This window comes from Canis lupus, chromosome 13, assembly GCF_003254725.2.
Source record: "Canis lupus dingo isolate Sandy chromosome 13, ASM325472v2, whole genome shotgun sequence".
Taxonomy (NCBI): Eukaryota; Metazoa; Chordata; class Mammalia; order Carnivora; family Canidae; genus Canis; species Canis lupus.
In genome coordinates, this window is record NC_064255.1 from 3,526,883 (window position 1) to 3,539,583 (window position 12,701).

The following is a 12,701-nucleotide window of genomic DNA, read 5'->3' on the forward strand; positions in this document are numbered from 1 at the left end:
ACTGAAAGGGGCAGGGTTTGAGCCCCAGGTCAGGGTTGATCATTAGACACCACCTCAGGGGCTATAAGCCCATAGACTTGAGGTCTGGGCAGGTCACTGGGATGGGTGGCTGGAGAGGTCACACTGAGCATGATTTGCTGAGGAGCATGATTGCTCCGTCCATCTGTAGGGTGGAGGTCATCACAAACCACCAGGTGACTCAGGCCAGGCCAGAATGGGGGCCCAGTGTTGCCAGATTGGAGTTTTTAAGAGATAACCAACCATTCTGTTTTTATGTGTAATCTCCTGTTTGGGATATGGGTTCAGTGTTTTAAAAACACCGGGTAGGCTGGATCAAAGCCTAGATGGGCACCAATCTGCAACCCGCACCATGCTGTACTGTGCACTGTCCAATTCTTACCTGTGACTCGCACTCTTGTCTGTAAAGGTCTAGGGCTACGTACCTGCACAATCTCTAGCATTTCTGCCTTGCTGATGTAGCCATTTCCATCCAGGTCATACATGCTGAAGGCCCATTTCAGCTTCTGCTCCAGCTTCCCCCTCGATGTCACACTCAGGGCTATGATGAATTCTCTAAAGTCTATTGTCCCATCTCCATTAGCATCGAAGGTGCGGAAGACGTGCTCTGCAAATTTGGAAGCATCCCCGTAAGGGAAAAAGTTCCCGTAAATTTTCTTAAACTCTTCCATTGACAAATGTCCACTGGGGCAGTCTCTCAAGAAGCCTTTATACCATTCCTGGATCTCGTGCTCTGTAAAGTCTGTGCTTTCCAGCAAATCCTGCATGACCTCTGGGCGCAGCTTGCTGTTCTGTTTCCCCATCCTGGCAGCGAGAATTCAGCTGCAGACAGAGAAGAATATGTATCATTTTTAAACCTGTTGTTTAGAAGCACACTTTATCATTTGTGATTGTTCCTTTGGGGAAAAAAAAAATAAACTCTTTTAGTCCACAACACTGTCTGGTTTTCCAACTCAGTCAAACAAAATGTTAGAAAGACAGGCAGTCAGAAGATGCAGAGCAGGGACGCCTGGGTGGCTCAGTGGTTGAGCATCTGCCTTTGGCTCAGGGTGTGATCTCGGGGTCCCAGGATTGAGTCCCAGAGTCGGGCTCCCTGCATGGAGCCTGCTTCTCCGTCTGCCTGTGTCTCTGCCTCTCTCTGTGTCTCTCATGAATAAATAAATAAAATCTTTAATAATAATAAAAAAAGGAGATGCAGAGCAGAAATACCACCGACCAGAAAATTGATACTTCTTTTGTACGGAGCCATGCGAATACAAGAGACTCGCGATGAAATAGAGGGAGAAAAGGAGGGAGGGGGTCAGACAGAGACAGGAGACAGAGAAGTTGACTACTTAGCTCTGCCTTTTCTATTGGCATGAGGTCTAGCCTCACGTTAAGACATCTGAGGCTCTAACATCTAGTCCAAATATTAGCAGGGAGAATTTAAGGGGAACTCAGAGAGACAGAGGCAAAAGAGGTAATTTATGTTTTATTGCTTGAATGTTCCCAAGGAAAGTGCTGCTTTGGTACCTTCTGAATATTATAAAACAGATATGAGTAAGGAAAATACAAATCTATCTAATAGGATTAAATGCTACCAAGCTAGATGGGTTGTATAAATTCACAAGGTCAATTCACTGTCAACATTGGGTTCAGATGGTAAACATGAAGCTTCATAAACTGTTTATGTGTATGTTTATGGAAGAGGCCAAACTTTCCTTTTTAAATACAATTAGCTTCATATTTTCTTATTATAACAGTAGTACACATCTATAGTAAAATAGTAAAACATCACAGCGATGCATAAAGAAAAACGTTAGCATCATTTCAAATCATAACACTTAGAGATAACCCTGCTAGCATTTTGGTGTGTGTCCTAAGTTTTTTTATATGTGTGCTTATATAGATATGTTATTAACAAATGTTTAAGTACATTTACATTTCAAAAAACAAGAATATATACACTTTTGTTACCTATTTTTAAACTTAACATAGTACGGGGAACAAAGGCAACTCTTGTCTTGTTAGGTGAGAAAAAACCCCTAGAAATATCATCTTCTTATTTACAGAGCCACTCACCATTAATTGAGCACTATGCAGCAGGCATGTGTCTGGTACTATGGATGCAAAGAGTGAGATGTGGCCCCTCCTTCTTCGGGGGCACCCAGCTGTGTAAGTTCAGAAGTGGTGGTGACCATGAGGGGATAGTGCAATAGATATTCAATTCATGGTTGTTAGGGGAATGGTGGTATGATGAGAGAACATGGAGAGGACACCCAAGCCAAAAGGGGGCATAGATGCTATCACAAAAGCCTTCTTGGAGGAGGTGATATCTGAACTTAGTTCCTATTTCCAAAGTCTTATGATTTAAGCACGGTCAAGGTGAGCCACTTCTCATAAAGGGGCTCTGCACTTGTATTTTGCATTTTTCCTATATTGGAAAAAATCCTGTAAGTAAAGCTTGGAAAATCAGAGACTGAAAGACCACACAACCCCATTTTAATCATTATTCCAAATTTTCTTTGAGATTTTCTCTTGTGGTGTTGTTAATGCCTGTCTCCCTCCCTCTGCAGGGTCAGCCCCTTGAGACAGAGTCTCTGTCGGGACTATTTTGTCTCTCTCTGCCCCCAAAAATGACATTTGGTGAGTTAATGAACAAAGGAATGACTGGTAGACAGATGAATCATTACAACATGGAAATCTGTAATAATCTTCCCAGAAAAGGAGTCCTTCGTGACAGTGACGAGCCTCTGGCTATGAAAAGGGTATTTGAGTCACTAAAGCTATCTGATGGTTAAGGCTTGGTCTTGGAATCTCTTTCTTTCCCCCCATTTTACTGAAATGTAATTGACATATAACACTGTATATACCTTTAAGGGGTAAAACATAATGACCCAATACACTGCGGAATGATCACTACAGCAAGTTGAGTTAACATCCATCACCCCTCATAGTTATTAATTTTTTTCTTGTGATGAGAACTTCCAAGTTCTACTCTCTCAGCAACTTTCCAATATGCAATACAGTATTGTTAGCTGTTGTCACCATGCTGTGCATTATAGCTATAGGATTTATTTATCTAATAACTAGAAGATTGTACCTTTGACCCCCCTTACCTGGTTGTCCCCACCGCCTCCCCCCCACCCAAGTTTGGGATCTCTTATATTGAATTGCCTGCATACCTGTCTTTTGCCTTCACTAAAAATAAACTCCTAGAGGGCAGTGTTTGCATCTCACACCGCTCAAACTTCTTGCATTATATCCACAGTTCCAGAAATGCCAAGCGATGTTAGTAATTGGAAAAGTTGACACATTTTATCTTCTGAGTTCTGAGCCTGAGACAGAACTGGCTCTGCTCCCGTCCTAGACAGAGACCTGCCAAATTAGTCGGGAGAACAGAGCACCCCTCTACGAGCAGGGCCAGTGGCGCGGGAAGGTCCCCTAAACTGCAGCTCCAAATGAAGCATAATTTCTAAAGTGAACCTTCCAATAACTTTCATTTCCCTCGCAAGTCCCTTTTCTTTTTTCTTTTTTTTTTTTAAGATTTTATTTATTTATTCATGAGAAACAGAGAGAGGCACAGACACAGACACAAGCAGGCTCCAGCAGGAGCCCGATGTGGGACTCGATCCCAGGTCTCCAGGATCAGGCCCCGGGCTGAAGGCAGCGCTAAACCGCTAAACCGCTGAGCCACCCCAGAGGCCCGGGTGTCCTTTTCTTTCTGGAGGGAGAAAAGCAAAGTTAGAGAGGCTGGTTTGTATTAGAATTTTAAAACTGTCATTCAGTTGCTAAGTTGGCAATTTGCCGGAGGCAAGAATTCAGAACCGTGAGGTAATACATATACATGGGCTTACAGAGCTCCGAAACATTTGTATGAAATTCACAAGTAATTTCGGGTTTTCCTTTTTGGGGGTTCTGTAAAGTACAGCTCTTTGGTGTGGTGTTCAATCAAATCACCATTCCTATACTTTGGTTCTGTGCAAATCACCGTGTGCCCAGTCTTAGGAAGAAAATACCATTTTGATATTTAAATCTACCCTCTTAAAGAATGATTTCTTTTTCTGGGCCTATAAACCACTGTTTCTTCAAAGCTAAACTTAAGTTCCTTCCCCAATGTTTAAAAAGTGCTTCTCACTTATTAGCTGTTTTTGCACTAGAAACAAATTGCCTCAACATTTTGGCTAAGTCTCCCACTGAGACTGATCTGTGTGTAGCTATTTTTCAGTAAACAGTAATTAAACCACTTTTACAAATTCATTAGCACAGAAAGGCCATAACACAAACGAGGCAGAAGAGCATGGAATTAGTTTTTTCGGAAGCCGTGTTTGCAATCTAGTCCAGAATTTGTTTCAGTAGATAAATACAAATACTCTCCCAAGGATGATGTCTGAACTTGAGAAAACCATCTGGACTTGGTCAGACTGTACAACAGAAATCTCGGGGAACATATGATAGCGTTTCTCTCCCTGGGGGTGAAGGGGAAAGAAAGAGGAATGCCTGACAATACCTTTTTCTTTTGGAAGACAGGGATTTCTGCCTGTTTGAGTTGAAGAGAGGACAAAAATACCGTCGGGGAAATGCTGCATTAATTAGCAGCCCAGAAAAAATCATCTGGAGACAGAAGTTGCCTGTCAGGTCAAATCCTTTTCATTACTCCATTTGGCTATTAAAACATTAACTTTGTGCTAGTAGAACATAGCAGGGGGAAAAACTCAGGCCATGGAATAAAAGTGCTTGGGTTCAAAGCCTGGCTGAATTGCTGATTAGCTCTGGGTAGTAAGTCACTTAACTTTTTGGTGCACTTCGGTTTTCTCATCTGTAAAATGGGTTCAGTGGTATGAGTTTGTATCTCACTGATTTGATGTGAGAATTAAATGGGACAGTCATATAATTAAGCTCCTGCATTGAGCCCGGGCCAGCTGCTGTGGTTAATGAAAACCACATCTTGTCATTGATGGCCTTTCATCCATTATTCTATTGAAACTTCACAACCCCCCTGAGTGATAGGACAGCTTCCTCCATTTTTATAAGCTAAGAAATGAAAACTCGGCCCAAGCAACTTATCCTAAGTCACCCAGCCTGGGAATAAGACGGCCAAATGCTAAGTTCTGTTTGTGGTTGACTGTCCACTGGCTTTATCACTATGCCCTACTAACTCCATGGAGGAAGCCCAGACAGAAATTAAGACAACAGTTCCATAAAAAGTCAAAGACAAGTAGTTAAGAAAGAGGAGGCAATCTCCTATTAGCACTCATTCATTTCACAAATAGGTGCTGAGTGTCTCCTAGGAGGAAGGCATGGCCCTAGGCACTGGGGGATTCATCAGGGAACAGACAAAACCCTAGTTCTTGTGGAACTTACAGTCTAGTGGCAAGAGACATCCCAAAAGCAAGATACATAACGGACATGCTAGACAGAGTAGTTCCAAGGAGAAAAGTAAAGAAGGAAGGGGATTGGGGAATGCCAGGGGTGGGTGTCAAAATTTTAACTAAGAAGCCAGGGAAGGCCCCATTAAAAAAGTCACATTTGGAAAGGAAGAGAAGAGGTGAAGGAGGTAGCCGTGGAGATGACTGGGAGAAGGCTGTCCCAGGCAGAGAAAATAGCAACTGAGAAGGGTCTGGACAGCGAGCAGGTTGAGTGTCAAGGATGAGACTGGAATGGAGGGCAGGAAGGAAGGCAGATGAGAGCAGAATAGTAACAAGGGCCAGGTGACAGGTGACCCATGGGTGACAGTAAGGGCTGTGGCTTCCACTCTGATGAGATGGAGCCATTGCAGGATTTTGGTTTATATTCTAACAGGACCTCTCTGGCTGCCTCATTGAGAGTAAACTAAAGGAGGCAGAGAGACAGCTAGGAAGCCACTTCAAGGACCCAGACAGGAGCCAATGGTGGCCGGAACCAGGGTGGTGGCAGCAGAGAAGGTGAGAAGTGGCTGGATTCTGGACACAGCTTAAAGGGAGACTCAATAGGATTGGTTGATGGTTTGTGAACAGAGAATGGTCCAGCATAACTCCAAGGTTCTGGCCTAAGCAACTGTAAGGATGAAATTGACCCTGAAATGGGGAAATGCAGAAGCAGGGCTTTGGGGCGAGGCAGGGGCATGGCTCTCTGTGCTTCTGCGCAGGTATTCATTCTGAGATGCCCAGCATATACCCAGTTGGAGATGTCAAGTAGGTAGCCAGATGGACAAAGTCTGGAGTTAGAAGAAGAGGTCCAGGGAGGGAATAAATGTGGGAATCATCAGCATGCAGGTGGTATCTATAGCCAAAGACTGGATTACAGCCTCAAGTCAGTGATGGTGGGTAAACGAGAAAAGAGGAGGGAGAAAAGAGGAGGGGTGAGCCCTTAGCCATCTGACCTGTAGACTTGGGGAGAAGGAGGAGCTGATAAGGGAGAACAGGAAGGAGGCCAGCGGGGCGGCAGGAAAGCACAAGACTGACTCGGCCTGCTTTGCTGCTGTGTCCTCCCTGCCCAGCTCAGGGAGGCCCTGGAAGGCATTCAGTGCAGGACAGAAGAACCGTGGCTCCTGGTTCCCACTCCCAGTGCCCTCGGCCTGCCCTGCATCTGTGGAGGATGCCATCTGCTGCCCAGTCGCCCAAGCCAGAGCCCTAGGACTCCTTGGTCATTTCTTTTGCTTTTGTCCATTGACTTCTCAGCATCTCCATCGTCACCACCTCAGTCCAGACTGCCATCATCTCCATCCCATATTCCAGATCACTCTCTTGGGTGGGATGTCCCTCTTCCCCTGATCTCCCCTCTCCCTACCCCCATCCGGGCCTCAGTCTCTTCCCTACCACACCCTAGAGTGACCTTTTAAAAACACACAACAGACTATGTCACTCCTCTGTGTAAAGCTCTAGGAGGGGGCTTCCTAACACACTTAGAATGAAATCCAGACTTCCTCCATGGGCCTCAGGGTTCTGTAGGAGCCACCCTGGGCCACCTCTGACTCATCCCTTGGTCTCCTGTGCCCAGGTCCCCCGGGCTCCCTCCCACATGGCCCATCTCTTACCTCTCAGGGCTTTTGCTTCAGAGCCTTGAAAAAGACTTTTAGGTAGTAAATATATCTCAGCCTTCTAGTTTATATGCCTATATACATAAATCTTAAATATAGATAAGATATCTAAAAATACGTATGTTTACTAAATATACATAAAATCTTTATCATATATCTTATAAATGTATAACTATTTTTATGACTATAAATATTTATATATATTACTTTTGGCTGAATCTGCTGCATTTCATTAAGTGAAGTGCATGCCAACTCTGTAAGACATCGGCATTCTGTTATTCAGTAGTTTACTCTGGGATGGACGATGTGGAATTTCCCAACTTATTTTGGGTCACATCCAGTCTCCCAGGATCCAAAACATAAATCTGGGGTTAATACTGACCACAGATGAGAAAGGAAAAATATACAAGATGGGAAGACATCAAACCACCAGCAAAGAACCATGACCAGGAATCTATAAAGCTAACTTTCCACTTAAAATGAAGAGAAAAAAAGGAATAGCTCTTAAAAATGATGCCATGGGGAAAGGAAATGGTGAGTAGTGGACACTTTTCTGGAATATAGGTGCTCCCTTCTTTATATCTTGGATCTGTGGAGTGAAAGATGTGGGGTACTTTGTTTCTGTATCCTCATCTGGTTCTACAAATTCTGTGAGTTAATTCTTGAGAGCCCAGAGTTAGATTTTCTAAGGGAAAGTCTCACTTACCCTTGGAAAGCCTGGTTTACTTCAGAGAAGTCTCAATGCAAACTGCACTGAGGGTTCCTATAATGGGGTTTGCAAGATGCTAGTAGGTGAAGTCAGGTTGAGCGACAACAAGGATCACAGACCCCGCAGTGATTCCAGAAAGAGACCAGGTTGATTAAAGTCTGTGCCTATCTGGGACATGTAACCTTATCCTCTAAGAGTTGCTCTGAATTTTTGACCAATGGAATGTCTACATTATGAAAACACAACCAGAAAAAAGTTTCCTAAAATGTAAGGAAGGAAACAATAAAAATTATAGATGAATGGGAACAAGTGTTCATTTACTATGACATCAGATATTGTATCCATCTGAATTTTGTAGGTGGCTAAAATCCAGCAAATTAATTTCTAGGTCAGTTGTCCTTGATTTTCACTGGAAAAAAAGAGACTACAGAAAAATCTGAAGAGCACACTGCTCCAGAAATTTCTCTTCAGTGGAACTTGTTTCTTAGTGGGAGTATAAAAGAGAACCTATATATAAATTGATATATTTAGATATAGTGGACAAGTTAGGAAATAAAGTAGTGGCGCATTAAAGGAAGGATTAAAATATTAAAGAGGGAGAAATGAAGTTATATAACAATTTCACTAACGTCATTTCATCTTGCCCAAAGAATATTCTCTCCTCTGGCCTCTGGTAAGAGTAGCTGAGACCTATGTCCTACAGCCTCATGGAAATCACAAAGGTGGCTTTGCTGACATTGCCTGAAGAATGGTCACCCTCCAAGGCTGTCCCAAGGCCACTCCATGCAGGGAAGCCTTCTTCCCCATGAGGATGGGCAGGCCGACCCACACCTGTGACTGCTGGTCACACACCTGGCGCTTGGTCCCCTTGCAGACAGGTAACAGGGTTTGAGATGAGAATCAAACTGGTACAAAGATGCAGTGAGCGGGAGGCTCACTAGAGACAGCCTTGTGCTTCTTGCTGCCTTCCCCAGGCTGTGTGATAAAGTCCAGGAAACACAGCTGGTCTTCTCCTGGTGAGCAGGGCTTACGGTCTCTGAATTATCTGGGCTCTTGTTGCATAGACTCTGCATTTCAGACTGCAGAGGGCCTGGTCTTGGGCTCTTTTCCAAGTTCTGTTTTCCATTATTACTGCCAGTAAAACGTATTTCTGATAGAATCTGAATAGAACATTATTTAACAACACCCCCTCCCCAAAATGGAAATATCATTTTTGGTTTTGCTGTTTACTGAAGTAATACATCATTACTGTAAAAAATATAATAAGGGGATATAGAAACTGGAACGTGAACACTCTCGCTGTGATCCAGTCTGACTCTATAGAAGATAACCACTATTGACAATTTTAATTTATATATGTCCTCTTAGACATGTAAATGCATATAAATGAAATCTGTACACCCCAACCACAAATGGGATCACACCATCCTATTCTATGACCTTTATTTTCCTTGAAAGGTATACTGTGGCTATCCTCCCACATTATAGATAATGGATGTATCTCGTCTTTTTATTTTTTTATTATTTTTAAAAAAGATTTTATTTATTTATTCATGAGACACACACACAGCACGCGGGACAGAGACACAGGTAGAGGGAGAAGCAGGCTCCATGCAAGGAGCCCAACGTGGGACTTGATCCTGGGTCTCTAGGATCAGGCCCCAGGCCGAAGGCAGCACTAAACCACTGAGCCACCCACGCTGCCCCATATCTCATCTTTTTAAACTGCTGAGTTTTCACTGATTGATTGATTCAATGGACAGTATGGAGCCCCGCCCTCGAGGCCCGCCCCGAATTAGGTACCTGACAGAGTGGTCACTGATGTGAGGCTTAGAGCCCTTTGGCATTCCACTGCATGATATTAGTTTAATTAATCCCTCCTGATGGACAGGTAGGTTGATTCTGCCTTTTTTTTTTTTTTCACTTGGCATGTATCTTAGTCCTGGTTCTCGGATTCCCTCGGGAATATGTATTGCAAAGAGGTTCTTATGTTTTATAGAAGTACCATGATCTTTAGACCCGCCCTTAGAAATTCTCCAACAAGCCATTTTCCTCTGGAGACTTTCCATCCTCACCACGCATTTTGCCTGAGTTTACACACCAGCTAGGATCAGACTTGAATAAGCATTGGGATTGGATTTGGGATTCCACCCCAGTCCCTCTGGCCTTCCTGTGTTACAGGCACATGTGTGTGAGGTTAGCCTTTACTATTTCTAGCATAGGAGGGCACCCTATGGAAAAAGAGCCATAGGAGGGCTCTTTCAAGAGTACATGACTATGAGCATAGAAATGCCCCCTCTCTTGTTTTGGCCTAAAGAGATCTTTTGTCCAAACAGCACCCTAAGTGCTCTGTTTCTTGACACTCCTCTCTTGACTTTCATTCACGTCCAGCTAATGGCTGACTCCCCACTCCCTCCTGGGTGGCCAACAATTCACTTACATTGTATGCTTAACATGCCCTTAAGTAAGTGGACAGGGCCCATATTAAATGGTCACCTTTCAGGCCTGCAGAAACTACAAAGCTGTCTCAAAGAAAGAAATTGTTGGCGTGCCTGAAGTTGAGGGCTTGCAGATGTTCCCTTGCCATTAGACTTGCCTGTCTGGGCTGTCTCAGGGTCAGGTGCCAGGTCAGTACCTGCCACAGTCGTGGAAAGGGGGGACCTCTGGGAGTCCTCGATACGCCTCCAGAGCTGTCATAGGCTAAGACTCTACCATGGCCAACTTCTGGGGAATTCTGATCGCCATAGATGTCTACTTAACTAAAGGCACTAAATATTATCTTATTTAGAAGACAGGAATTATTACTTTGGGTTTTGATAAAACAATGAAGCAAAACAGTGAGTCATCATAGGCTGAGGAAGACAAATAGGTCAACTACAGGGATCCAAGCCTCACCACGTAACCAGTAGCCAGAAGTACCAGAGGAGCTCTACTCCTTGTTTTTAGACATCCTCTGGGGGCCACTAATGCATTTAGTTCATTGCTACAAGCCCCTCCACAGAGTCTAAGAATAGTTCATAATTCCTTTTTTAAAAATTTATTCAGCAAACATGTGTTTAATATCTACTGTTTCCTGGCTTAGCATGAATATTCTTATTTTTAAAAATAGTATCCTACATAGGATAGGAAAAGGAAGAGAATCTGGGATTCTGGTTGCAGCTCAAAGCAGTCTCATTAATGTTTTATTTTCACAATTTTGCTTAGAGTTGGTGACAGGGATATTATACCTTGGTTTTACTCTAAGGACAAGGGGTTTAGAGAAGCTAACTTCATGACAAAGTCATGCAGTTTGAGGCTGCAGAGGAGCAGGATCAGAAGCACCATTCCCATACCCAGCCCCTCCACATCCCTGCTCCATCTGCTGTGATGTTTGAAGGGCTGCTTCTGTTGGAAGCTACTAGTCAATCACTTTCCACTCTGGCTAACATGGCTGAAATATGAATATTTTCCATCAAACAAATGTCCAAGTGAGAAGACTAACAAGAAGACTGTGAAGTAGCATCTTTTAAGCTCTTGCACTTTTTGCATCCTGCATCAAACTGTGTGGAAACAGAATTGGACTTGCCAGCGGAGGAACTAAATTGAAGTCTTTATTATAGTACCATGTTATGTGACCTTGAGGAATTCATCTGACTTCTCTCTTGGTCTCACTCTTGTTTGGAAAGTAGGTATAACACCTCTCTCCTAGGGTTGTCTGAAGGACTATATGAGGAAAAGGAGTCCCAGTGAATTGGGAAAAGCTCAACATTGTGTCTTGCATCCAACAGGTGTTCAATACATCCACTATTTATCTAAATGAAATAAGAGTTCAGGGAGTTGTTCACAAAGATGACCTTCCAGATTTGGGAACACTCCCCTCCTTGCTTTAATGGAGAATTAGAAAAACAAGAGCAAAATAGTCACAAGGGAAGAAAATAAGAGAACCACTGATAGATAGCTTCCAACCTGACTCGCTCCCCTGGGATCACTTGCCAAATGTGAAAGGCCATTTGTGAATTTGCATCCAGGACTCCTGTCAGACCCCTGTGGCTGAGTGTTTTCCCCGCATAGACGTTATTATTTTAATCTGAAATTAAGCAAGAGGTCCCATTAGAGAAGCAGATGATGGAGAGCAGGACACTTTCCTTCTCTGGTTTTCTGTCCTGAGGCTGGGAAGGGCTAAGTAGGGTTTGGGCAGAATCAGAGCAGGCTCGGAGGAACCCCATAGAATAGGCCATCCAGCTCTGGGAAGGTACCAGTGCTATAAGGAGGACTCTAATCCAGGGTCTGACCAGATAAGACCGGTGTTTTTAGGACAAATTGGATACATATTAGATACCAGTAACAAACACAGGATATCAGTAATTGACTGAATCAATTCTTCCTTACCTGGGGAGAGAAATGGTTCTTAGTTGTTTTATTAAACCAACTTTTCATAGGAAAATCAGAGGTGACAAACAGAAAATTAACACAAAACCCTTTGTAAACACTGAGGTATTTCCTAATAGTCGGTAGTATAACTGCGACTCTCTCCGTCCCTACTTATTAAATCTTACTTGGCATTCAGATGGAGGTCACTGCTTCCCCCATTCAGCTGTCCTTCCTCTTCCAAGTGAGCATTAAGCATATTCATGGAGTTTTGTTGGTGTGTCTTTATACCATTCTGAGAAAGACACCAGTGTATGGAAGATGCTCAAGAAATGATAGCTTCCTTCTGCTGAGCCTATTTCCCATTGACCCCTGCTTTTCACTTTTAAGAATCCCCTGAAGCAGAGGACAGCTGGGATATTTATATATTTTGGTGCCAGGTGAATAGCAAGGTGGTTGGCAAATATTCCTCATGATTTTTCAGTTGGTAGTAACCAAAGCTACTGCGTATAGACTTTTTCTCAGTGAATCTTTCTTCTACTAAGTCTATCTGGGGAGCTGATATCTTTTTTGTCCAGGGTCAGAGTGGACCCTATAATACCCAGAAATGGTATTAGGTTTGGCTTTCTC

General features: G+C 43.4%; 1 protein-coding gene across 17 annotated transcripts in view; it reads right to left on the reverse strand.

Annotated features, from left to right (window-relative positions):
• NCALD (neurocalcin delta) overlaps positions 1 to 12,701 on the reverse strand; it is a 370,180-nt gene that overhangs the window by 18,911 nt on the left and 338,568 nt on the right. For all 17 annotated transcript variants that reach the window (XM_025450975.3, XM_025450978.3, XM_035712638.2 and 14 more), the window contains one exon: positions 444 to 840. In XM_025450975.3, the coding sequence (XP_025306760.1) occupies positions 444 to 821 (378 nt within the window). In that variant the 5' untranslated portion in view covers positions 822 to 840. The remainder of the gene's footprint in view (positions 1 to 443; positions 841 to 12,701) is intronic.